Below are 12,693 nucleotides of genomic sequence, written 5' to 3'. Positions count from 1 at the left end.
AGGGAGCTCAGTATCGTCAGGGCAGACGACGGACTAGACCCGATTGATAGGATTTCCTGTGAACTAGGATTGCTTTACTAGAGGTACGAAAGTACTATCCGAGATATCCTGGTTGAGTATACATTCTTATATGTGTTGCATGATTATTTGCTGCATTGATATATGTCATATGATGCATGCTATTATGTCACGTTTTATGCTGCATGTTGCATTTCATGTTGAGCCGTATCTCTTTCGAGATAGCCTTTATTGTTGAGCTGTATCTCTTTCGAGATAAGCTATATCTTGTGGGGCCGCTCAGCCCTGTCTTGTGGACGCATGGACACCGAGAGTACACAGTGGCCGACGGGTCCGGAGGGCTTCGGTGATCCGGGACATTTTAGGTCCACGTCTGATCTTGTAGTGGATGCAGTGACCCAGAGGAGTACCGCGCGGCACTATCCACTTGGCGCCTCTAGACTGAGCATTTTGAGATCTTTTGTGACTCCTGTTTCTTGACTACCCTGGTATCATATCATAGCATGTGCATTTCATATAGGCTTGTATACTCATGCTTTTGTACTGGGCGTTCTTATCGCTCACGTCCTCGATTTTGTTTATCTTGGACACCCCATTCCCACGGGACAGGCCTCAGGTTGGATGGCTCAGGAGGAGGATGAGGAGGACGTTGAGTAGCCGATTGAGTTAGTTCTTCAGTACTGTTTTGTTTCGATATGGTTGTACCGCATATTTTCATTTTAGTTCGAGTTGTTCTGGATTTCGATTGGGTTGTATAACTATCGTTTGTTGGCCTTTTCCGCAATTATCTCTGATTGTTATTAATTAACTTAATTGCATGCTTAATTCTTGATTAGTAGGTGATTCTGGAACGGGTCACTACATTTATGGTATCAGAGCATGCATATGATTTTGGGATATAGATTCTGTTTTAGGATTTCCGTTGACCATTTTACCATTTTTTCTCCATTCTATCTTGTAGCGATGGCTGACCACCTTGGTGATGAGAGTAGTCAGGGGAGTGTAGGTCGTTGGGGTGACCAGGGCGATCGTAGGCGTCATCGTGAACATCGTCATCGTCGTGATGGCCCTAGGCGTTTCGAGATGCACCGTTTCATTCAGATGGGGCCTAAGCCTTTAGTCGGTGGCGAGACTCCCAATGTTGCTGAGGATTGGTTAGAGCGCATGGAGAGTTGTTTCCGTGCATTCCAATGCACCGAAGAGCAGCAGATGGAGACCCTTGGTTTTCTTCTCGAAGGCCGTGCGCGCAAGTGGTGGCGATCGACTTCTGCGCCGATAGTCCAGCTCCACTGAAGAAGCCACTTGGGAATTAGAGAGCCGTATGCGTTCAGAGCATCCAGAGCTCTTTTGAGTTGTACTGTAGTTGTAATATGGATGTATGTGTGTTTTCCGTTGTAAACCAAACCTCGGTTGTATTCAACAGTATTTAAGTTGTTTATCGATGCTGTGATTTCGTTTCGTTCTTCTTCTAGCCTGATTTCGAGGACGAAATCTTTTTAAGTGGGGGAGAATGTAGTAGCCCGAATCCTATTTATTTAAATAAACATGATTAAGTATCTTTAATTAAGTAAATCATGTGTATTTTGGCTTTAGAGTTCGTGTGAGTAAGCCGAGGTGTAGCCAGGAAGGGAAGGGAAGAGCAGCCCGGGAAGGGAAGATTAGCCTGGGAAGGGAAGAGCAGCCCGGGAAGGGAAGAGCAGCCCGGGGAGGGAAGATCAGCCCGGGAAGGGAAGAGCAGCCCAGGAAGGGAAGAGCAGCCCGGGAATAGTATTTGGTTGACACGCCTGCCGGGCAGGTGTCAAGTGCATGGTAACTGTTGGACACGTTCATGCAGGTAAGGTGAGGTGTCTTTGTGCATGTTGCCTAGCGACAGGTGTCCGGATGCATGGGATTTGATTGACACGTTCATGCATGTAAGGTGAGGTGTCTTTGTGCATGCTGCCTAGCGACAGATGCCCGGATGCATGGGATTTGGTTGACATGTTCATGCAGGCTGAGGTCTATAAATAGGCCATGGGATTTCTCATTGTGGAGAGGGGTACTGTGTCTTTAAATGCAAGTTTTAGCTCTCTAGATCAGCCCGGGAAGAGAAGAGCAGACAGGAAGGGAAGAGCAGCCCAGAAAGGGAAGAGCAGCCCGGGAAGGGAAGAGCAGCCCGGGAAGGGAAGATCAGCCAGGAAGGGAAGAGCAGCCCGGGAAGGGAAGAGCAGCCAGGAAGGGAAGATCAGCCCAGGAAGGGAAGATCAGCCAGGAAGGGAAGAGCAGCCCGGGAAGGGAAGATCAGCCGGGAAGGGAAGAGCAGCCCGGGAAGGGAAGAGCAGCCAGAAAGGGAAGATCAGCCCAGGAAGGGAAGAGCAACCCGGGAAGGACAGAGCAGCCCGGACAGAGCAGCCGGGCATAGCCGACGGTCCGAGAAGGGCAGTCAGGGAGCTCAGTATCGTCAGGGCAGACGACGGACTAGACCCGATTGATAGGATTTCCTGTGAACTAGGATTGCTTTACTAGAGGTACGAAAGTACTATCCGAGATATCCTGGTTGAGTATACATTCTTATATGTGTTGCATGATTATTTGATGCATTGATATATGTCATATGATGCATGCTATTATGTCACGTTTTATGCTGCATGTTGCATTTCATGTTGAGCCGTATCTCTTTCGAGATAGCCTTTATTGTTGAGCTGTATCTCTTTCGAGATAAGCTATATCTTGTGGGGCCGCTCAGCCCTGTCTTGTGGACGCATGGACACCGAGAGTACACAGTGGCCGACGGGTCCGGAGGGCTTCGGTGATCCGGGACATTTTAGGTCCACGTCTGATCTTGTAGTGGATGCAGTGACCCAGAGGAGTACCGCGCGGCACTATCCACTTGGCGCCTCTAGACTGAGCATTTTGAGATCTTTTGTGACTCCTGTTTCTTGACTACCCTGGTATCATATCATAGCATGTGCATTTCATATAGGCTTGTATACTCATGCTTTTGTACTGGGCGTTCTTATCGCTCACGTCCTCGGTTTTGTTTATCTTGGACACCCCATTCCCACGGGACAGGCCTCAGGTTGGATGGCTCAGGAGGAGGATGAGGAGGACGTTGAGTAGCCGATTGAGTTAGTTCTTCAGTACTGTTTTGTTTCGATATGGTTGTACCGCATATTTTCATTTTAGTTCGAGTTGTTCTGGATTTCGATTGGGTTGTATAACTATCGTTTGTTGGCCTTTTCCGCAATTATCTCTGATTGTTATTAATTAAGTTAATTGCATGCTTAATTCTTGATTAGTAGGTGATTCTGGAACGGGTCACTACAAAACCAGTCTTTCTTTCTTGCAAACATTAGAGAAAATCTCCAAATGTTTAACATGTTCATTCATATCTTTGGATGCTATTAAAACATCATCAATATAAACAAACATAAACTTAAAATAATCTTTAAAAAGATTATCCATTTTCCTTTGAAATATCTGTGGTGAATTAGCCAATCCCATTGGTAATACCTCCCAGATATAATGTCCTTGAGGTGTGGAGAAAGCTGTGAATTTCTTGCTTCCTTCCTCCATCCGAATCTGATAAAATCCGGACTTACAATCAAATTTAGATAATATCTTTGCATTGCGTATGCAACTAATTAGATGTTCTCTGCTTGGTATAAAATACCCATCAAACTCCAGAATTTTATTAATTTCTTGATAATTAATAACCAATCTGGGTTTTCCTCTTTTTATCTCACCATGATTTCTTACCAGAAAACCTGGACTGCTATATGGTGACATACCTGCTTTGATTAAACCAAGGTCCAAATGTTCCTTGATTATTATCTGCATATCCCTTTGATCAATGATGTTCATTGGGATGGGTTTACAACGGACAAATTCATACTCTTTGCCTTCCTTGATCTTAAGGCAAGCCTTGAGTTGATTTTTGTCCCACCATGCCAAGGGACCTTCGTTATAGTTTTCTTTGATCCTCTTCTTGACATCTTCCAGTGACACCTTAGATTCAAACTCTACTTCATTAGTCTGTAGAGTTATCTTGAGGAATTCTATATCTTCTGGTTGGAGTTCCTTATCTGCTCTTAACTGTAGCATTGTTTCTCCAAACCGTCTAGAATCCTTCATTTTTGGGTTCAGAAGTTTTCGTGAATCACCACGCTTGCTGCGAAACGGGATTGACAATTTTATGTAAAATGCCTCCCTAAGTCTCTGGACTATGATTTTGTGAGCACATGGTGTTGTGAACACTAATCTTCTAGTCTCATTTTCTTGTGTATAGGATTTGAACATCTGTAGGAAATTATTTCCTAATAATATGTCAGCTTCTGTATCATGAAAATAAATTGGTGGTGTTTTTACCTTGTACCAAGGTGTTTGTCCAGCACCGCCAATCATGATTTCAGTCATCTTAATCTCTTTACATAAGATTAAGATTCTTCTGGAAAAGTCTCTTCCAGCAATCTTTGGTAATTCTTCCTCCAAATTATTTGGAAAAACTCCTCGTTTTGCTGTGCAGATTCCAGCCCCTGAATCAATATAAGCTGCAAAATATTCTGTCTTATATTGTTCATATAACATTCCTACTGGAATGTATATGGAGAATGGACTTGTGGTCATTGGATTTTCCACATCTTATCCTCTGCCATAAACTCCATTCCATACTCTAGACGTTTCCAAGGTTTGTGGTCCTCGAGAAACTCTAGTCCAAGAATCACTCGATCTGATTCTTTTCCTGGAATCCATTTAATGTGAACCTCCAATTCTCCGATATTAATCAGTCCTTGGTAAGTTTCTATCATTGGTTGTTCCAAATAGTATATTGAATTACAAGGAAATTGATTCCTTTGTTTTGTAATGTCAAATACTATTTCTACTTCCTTCCATCCTTCTGAGCATCTGAGCTTTCCTATTGTAGAAAAGCTTTTCAGCTCCTGTTGGGTTTCTATGACAGGCTTTTTATCCCATCTATAACTTTTAATTTTATCTCCTTGAAAAGATAGTCTTCTTGATTCCAGTTTAAGACTTTGATTCCTCTGTAGAATCGGTTTGTCTTGGATCTAGATATCTGTTTCCTGTATTAAAGGAAACTCGACTCTCTCTGGATAAATTGCCTGAGCAACTTTTCCAAATATCTCAGGGATTTCAATAAACTCATTTATAATAAACAGTTCAGAATGATGTGTATTAGATAGAGCATATGAAATTTGGTAGGTAATAGAATATGGCCTATTACCTTCTTTCATCAACCTTTTTTCCTTGAAATTCTGATGTAATGTCAAGGCTCGGCTGAAATCCCGATCTGCCAGGTTGTAGGCTATCCTTGGATAGATTACTCCTACAATTTTTCCTGCACAGAGGTTTCCTGAGATTGTTCCCAGTACTGAATCTTGTAGATTCCCCATTCTTTTATCGCATATTGCAATATCAATTGGTGAATCTATTCCTTCTTTGAAAGTAGCTTTTATCATAATTTGGATTGCTCCGATATGAATCCAGGACATAGTCCTTGCTACTTCTATCTTGAGTTTTTGTAATTCCTCCTTAATTTCTTCGGAAGGAATTAACTGCATCTCCATTCTATTTCCTATAAGTTCTATTGGGATTGCCATTTCCCTTCTAGAAACTTTATAGATTAGATGATGCTTTCTGTTTCTTAGGCCAAGACTTCCTAAGAACTTTTCTACTTGTCCTGCAGAGAAACCTTGATATCTCTGTAGACTCGGATTTTCTCTCATGATTCTTTGAACCATGTTATGAGATATTGGTTCTTTGAACCATGATTCTTCGAAACACCTCGTCTTCAGTCAAATTCCGATTCTGTTCCATCAGAGTCTTCCTGACTTAAGACTTCTTCTTCTTCATATATACTTTCATCTGAGGCGATGTCCTCAAATCGGTATACTTGAATAAGATCTTGGTAGTAAACTGCTTCTTCTATATCCGGGGTAGGATCAAAGCGTTTAATACCTCTTTTTTCATTTTCTGGACAGTTGGTCGAGATATGACCTCTTGCTCCACATGTCCAGCAATTGCAATCCTTGAAACTTTCATTGGCTCGAGTATGAGCTCTTCTGAAAGTTTTCTTCGTAGGTGTTCTTCCTGTGCTTCGAGATGTACTCGATGCTTGGGATGATATCCTACTTCTTGATGGTCCGCTTCTTTGCCCAGATTTATAAGTTCTGGCTTTCTGTCTAGACCATACGGTTCTTGGTTTCCAAGAACTTCTTCCACTTCGTGCATAAGGGTGAGTCCTAAAACTTTTCTTTTATGCTTCTGTGGTTTACTCCCAATAATCGTTGGAAGATCATTTTCCTTACAACACAAAGGAGTTCTTTTGTTGATACCCCTTAGTCGTTTGTAATTCTTTTGTAATGCTGCCATGTGACACCATTCTGCCAATTTTCCTTTAAGGAAAGAGGCTCTTCGAGCCAGTGTATCTGGATTTCCAGGTACATATTCCCTTATAAGCATTTCTCTCCAAGGGCTTGGCATTTTTGCGAAGAAAAGCTGCATAGCTATATCTTCTTCGACTCCTGAATTCCATATATATTTAGTGAATAACATAATGTATTCATCCACCAAACATATGTCATGTAATTCAAGACTATACAGAGCTTGAGTGTATTTTTTCTTCTTTTCTGTATCTTGACTGTTGAAATAGTCTACTCCTATAAAATGTGCTTTAAATAGGGTAGCCATTTTTCCAGCGATCTCACTAAGAGACTCTCCAACTAGGACTGACTCTTTCATGTCCGATGAAGTCATGTCCCAAGCAATTTTTACTGATCCCATAAGACTCATTTCCAAAAGTTTAATGAATCCTTCTTTGTTGAGATCGAGTGTTCCTGCTGCAATTCTCATAACAGATGTCCAATCATCTATGAGATCTTCTCTGTTTTTGAAGTCTAATACATCAAGGTTAAGCATAACCCCATAAGGATGTATAGGATCTAAAACAGTTTTCCCATAGGGTGTTTGGTGCAAAGGAATTTGAGTTCTCCTTGCCCTTGTCCCTGCTGGGTGTGATCCTCCACCAGTATGGAAATCAGATTGTGCTTCTCTCATGTTTACATTATGAGATCCCACACTTTCCCTGGGTGGTTCATGAGAAGATGACCAGGTTATAGCAGATGGTGTTTCACCTACTGCAGTGTTCATCTTTAGATCTACAACTTTGAGATTTGCGAAAGATTCCGCAAGCTCTTGTAAATCCTCTAAACCAATTTTTTCTAAAGTTGTCATCGGATGAATTTCTTTTCTGAGACAGACTTGATTAGATTGATCATCTTTTCTTCTTCAGTCAAAGGTTTTGACACCACTCTGGCCTTCCCTTGTTGATGTAACAAAGGTTCAGTACCAAAAGATGGTGGTAACCAACCTCCTGAAGTTCTTCTACTAGAACTTGGTTGTTGTTCCAGTTTCTGAATTCTTGTTTGAATATCCTTTAATAATCCCAGAATTTCTTCTTGGGTTTCAAGGATTTTCTCAACTCGTTGCGGTACAAAATACAGTATATTGCCATAATTTTGGACTGTCTTTTGAATTTCTCTAAGATCTAAAGAGAGCTTAGAGGAGTCTGGAACTATCTCCAGAAACTTATTATTTTGGATCATAAGTTTACCTGAGATTTTACCTGCGGATGCAGTAGCTTCTTCTTCTGTTTCTGATATCTAACAATAGTTAGATGTACTTGTTTATATTCCAAAATATTGGAATATTTCTTGTAAATTATTTTCCTTGAACCGAATTTCGGATTCATAATTTTTCAATATTCTCCTTCTCATACAATTAGTTACTATTAATAATAAAATTTGTGTTTGAAATAAATCAACCTTTGGCTCTGATACCATTTTCGGGCTAGTGCCCCAACTCAGAGCTCCACCTTTCGCACCAGGAGATGAGGGATCAAGGATCAATCACAGGGTGACACCCCAAAAGATACCTATCAGTTTGCTGACCTCATCTCTGTAGCAGAGCTAAGGTTATCCTCTACGGAGAGTCGTGCTTCGTGTCAGATCACACGATAGAGGCTCGGGACTTTTTATAAGCTCTGATATCATTTTCGGGAGCGCGGTATCAATTAAAATCAAATAGGGAAGGAGGGTATTTTTGGCATTTTAAAATAATTTTTATCTCTCCAGGTACTAAAACTCAACTTCATTTTAAAAGTGTACTGATACACAATTTACCCAATTTAAATAAATAAATAAATTCGTTAAAAAAATATAAAAAAACAAATTCAAAAATTTTACGTAAGAAAATTCAAATTTTCATATTTCAATTATTATTATTAATAAAATATTAATAAAAAAATAAAAAAATATGTAAATGAAGACGAATATAATTTTTCTTCGAAACTAAACAAAACATATTTATATAAATAATTTTTAAAAAAAAAACTAAGATCAATTTCTTTAAAAGATAAATTAATTAATATTAATAAATAAATCATTTTTTTAAAAAAAATGATTGATTAACAAACCATTTAAAATGATCTATTTTTCAAATTAATTTTTTATATATATAATCTTTCTATTTTATTCATAATATATTAATTCAAATTCGATAATAATAATAATAATGATGATGATTTTTTTTTTTTTAAAAAAAAAAGCAACGTCTGTTGCACATGGCAGCTGGAACGTTGCTACTATATATTCAATTAATTAATTAATGATAGATAAACAGAAAAAGGAGCATTTTATTCAATAAATTTGGAGACAACATAGTACACATATTAATCGGTCAAGGTTGTACGACAGGGACTTGGATCTGCTGCTGCTGAACATTCAATCTGGAGCAAGAGCGTACAATATCCTCAGCCAAAGGTACCATTGGAATATTATCACAATTGCATATCTCCACCATGAATCCATCTGGGTCGTGGAAAAACAACTGATCAACGTAGATCCCACCTTCCTCCACTCTCTGCCGCACCCAATCCAGCCCCATGTCCCCCAGCTTCTTCTCCACCACTCCCATGCTCTCGCACTGCCCAAATCCAAATATACGAAATTAAATATCAAATTGAAATTATTCCACTCCATCGATAAAAAATATTACTTAAATGTAGATCGAATTAAACAATATATATATATATATATATATATATATATATATATATATATATATATATATATATATATATATATATAAACTCTAGAGATCGTCGAGTTATAAATTCGTTTGTGACAGAGAATAATTAGTTTGGTTATGATTAAGACTAATATCCACCATTATTTTCCCTAATCATTTCAATGAAATGATTAGGTGGGAACGTGTAAATCATTTGTATTAAAATAATCAATAAAAAAAACTAATATCAAACTAGTTGATTAGTTGGACAAGTAAATATCATTTAAGTAGTATGTGGGGGGTAGGAATGATGAACGCATATCATATATGAGTTAAAAAAAAATTGTCGATCGTTACATAGATTAATTTTACGAGATATATTTTTAACTCAACTCAACTGGTTAAAATGTATTATTTAATTAAGAACTATACAATTAATTCTAAATTGAAAAAAACTAAACCCAACAAGTAGTAGATGTTGCACACTCATATTTTGAAAAGCATATTAAGTTTATGACAAAAATTTACGTGACATTATCTCACGAGTCGTAATTGTGAGAAGGTTCTCTTATTTGAATCATCCATAAAAAAATTATTACTTTTATGTTAAGAGTATTATTTTTTATTATGAATATGGGTGGAGTTAACCCGTCTCACATATTTCCGTGAGACGGTCTCACACCCACTCTAAGTTTATTTGATTAAGTTGAGATTTTTTTTACATTTAAAATAAACATTATTTAAAAGGTATACCGATATCATTATCACATAAAAACAACCTGGAAGGAAATGTGATTATCCTTGGGATTAATGACAGTTTTCTTCGGCATATTCTCCGGATCTTCAGATTGCAGCAAATGAATCCCAATCCCATGTCCAAATAACCTGTAATTAAGTACGCTAATTAGTTAAAAAATACTACCAATTTAGCCGATGACTTGTAATAGATCTGTGAGAAGATAAAGAATCTCGAGATTCAATTGTAACAAACTTCGACTAAAAAAACGATTTAAAAAGACGAAGAAATCTCGAAGATTTAAAAAACTGAAAAATACCAGGCGCCATCAAAATTCAAAGAACCAGGCCTCCTAACAGGAACGAAGCCGAGAACATTGTGGTAGAAATCAGTGGATTCTTCCACTGATCTGCAAACAAGCGAGATGTGATTCAAAGACGAGAGTTGCAGCGGATTCCCATCATTGCCCTTCATTGTTTTTGTTTCGATTTGTTTTTTTTTTTGCAATGTATGCGATTAACTTGGCAAGAGGGTAGGAGAAATGATGGGGGTTTATATATAGGTGGGAGATGAGGTGTGGGGTGCGGGGTTCGGATGGATGACACGTGGAGGGCTCGATTTGAAGATGATGACTTATAGGTGATTCCTTGACACGTAGTTTCCACGTTGCTGACTCGGATCTCATAATTCAGCTAACCACAACGGGTTAGTTTATGCTTACGAAATGTTTCTCATTTTATTATAATATTATTTATATATTTTATATTTTTATATCAACCGACAAAAAAATCTCTTATGAAATAATAAGATTTTATTCTCGAGAAATGTTCATTCCATCGATAATTATCATGAAAATTATACTTTTCGTAGAAATTTTTTTTTTTTTCATAAGTAAGATTGGTTGAAGATCCATATTACAAAATTAACCTATAAAGTAGTTTTACAAGAGTTTGTATATAAAAATCACGATCTTGGTCGATAATAGAGTTTTTATTTAAAAAAAATAAAAAATGAGAAAGAAATTTTTATAATAAACTTTGTTCTTATTGTTGTTGTTATTATTATTTTGGTTTCTTGAGTGTATAAATATGTGGTAATACTCATTTACAAAGAAAATCCTCTAATTAGGTTCAGAATGGAAGGAAAAAACAAGTGTTTTAAAAAACAAGAAGTCTGACCATGTTTCACTAAATCAACATAAAATCAACTTTCATTTACATCTCATGTGCAGTAGAGAAAACAAATCAAACCGCACCTACAGATTAATTCGATTGGATCATTCATTTCAGTTTATCTGATTTTTACTCGTTTATATTTACATTTCAAAGTCTCTGTTCGATTTTGTTTCTCCAATATTCGGGATGAACCGAACTACCAATTTCGCGGGTTGGAAAAACTCCAACCCAACCTAACCCACAAAGTCTAAAAAAGTAAAAAAATAATATTCAATTTGAATATGCTATTTATTGTCTTCATCATTAATTTCTAGAGTTTTTGATCGTTATTTGCAAATAAAAATACACATAGACAAAGATGTTTCACTACACGATAAAATTAATATCCAACCAAGTAAAAAAATAATAAATGGAGAGTTAATCCGACCCTATCCGTCCTGACCCATAACTCAAACAGGTAACCCAGGCATTTGGACCAACTTCCAAATGAGTTGTTAAAAACTCGACCAAATCCACATTTTTATTATACAAGGACAACTCAAAATCTCGAGCTCGACTCATTTGTTGAATTGAAAATTAAAAATAGTAGTAGTAATGCACATTTGAAAGGATTTAAACATAAAATCTCGTTGAAAAAAAGATGAATTTACACCACTTAAAGAGCAATTATAAATTTGAATTAACTTGCCTATCATTATAATAAAATAATATTTAACACAATATATAAAATAACTAAAAAGAAATACTACTCTTTTCCACAAAATTTACACCATTAACTAAATTTACAAATTGCTATACTAAAATAATGTTATTTTAAAAACTAGCATAATCAATAAATAAAACTCCACAAAAACATATCAATTGATTAATTTACAAGGAATGAATACATTAAATAACATAAACTTTCACTAATAAATCGGAATAAACTTGTATATATAATGCCGAAACATTTTTTAAAAACTAGCATAATAAATAGCTAAAATATAATCCAGAATCTTATAATGCCATATCTTGAAAAATTAACTAAATAATTTTATAAAGAAAATTCATAGAATAAAAATATAAATTTAGAACAATAAAAGTAGGCTTATCATTAATCAAATAAAATTTAAAACCAAATCTTAGTATGATTTATGAACTATTTAGAATAAATTACTTGAAATTAATAAATGTATTACAAATAAAATATTTTAAATAGAATATAGTTAAAACTAAATTAAATCTAAATTCTAAGATAATATATTGTATATGATGGTTAATTAAAAACTTTATATATTAAATTAATATTTCATTCAACATTAATAAATAATTTAAGTTAATGATATCGAATTTATTATAATTTCTAGTATTGTCGGTCAGTGCAACATGAGTCAACAGGTGTGGAAATTGACAACCGTCTGCCTTTACATTTGCAAGGTGTAGTACCAGTTTGATCAATCGGTTTACAGTAATGCATACTGTTTACAAAAAAAAAAAAAAAAAAAGAAAGAAAGAAAAAGACAACTTTGTGGAAGTTACGAGAAATTAATAACATATCAAATGATATCAAAATTTACAAGAACAAATTAATTTAGAGTAAGTTTTCTGTGAGATAGAGAGTTGACCTGATTCATATTACAAAAAAAGTGATTTTTCGACATAAAAAATAATTTTTGAAATGAAACAAATCAAGTTGGAGATAAGTCTCTGTAAACTTGACAA

General features: G+C 36.3%; 1 protein-coding gene across 1 annotated transcript; it reads right to left on the bottom strand.

Moving 5' to 3' along the window:
- Positions 1-8,687: 8,687 nt before the first annotated feature.
- LOC140804652 (glyoxylase I 4-like) lies at positions 8,688-10,350 on the bottom strand. The gene is made up of 3 exons (XM_073160731.1): positions 10,137-10,350; positions 9,861-9,966; positions 8,688-8,997 (listed from the first exon to the last, which is right to left on the bottom strand). Exons 1-3 carry the CDS (start codon positions 10,289-10,291, stop codon positions 8,752-8,754), a joined length of 507 nt encoding a protein of 168 aa, XP_073016832.1. The 5' UTR covers positions 10,292-10,350; the 3' UTR covers positions 8,688-8,751.
- Positions 10,351-12,693: the final 2,343 nt, after the last annotated feature.

The sequence above is a fragment of the Primulina eburnea genome, chromosome 11, assembly GCF_022965805.1.
Source record: "Primulina eburnea isolate SZY01 chromosome 11, ASM2296580v1, whole genome shotgun sequence".
In the NCBI taxonomy this organism is placed as follows: Eukaryota; Viridiplantae; Streptophyta; class Magnoliopsida; order Lamiales; family Gesneriaceae; genus Primulina; species Primulina eburnea.
This window is presented reverse-complemented; position numbering and strand designations above follow the sequence as displayed.

Coding starts and splice junctions, on each gene's coding strand:
- LOC140804652 (XM_073160731.1), bottom strand. CDS start 10,291: ATGAAGGGCAATGATGGGAATCCGCTGCAACTCTCGTCTTTGAATCAC. Junction 9,967..10,136: donor TTGAATTTTGATGGCGCCTG/GTATTTTTCAGT, acceptor ACTTAATTACAG/GTTATTTGGACATGGGATTG. Junction 8,998..9,860: donor ATAATCACATTTCCTTCCAG/GTTGTTTTTATG, acceptor GGATTTGGGCAG/TGCGAGAGCATGGGAGTGGT.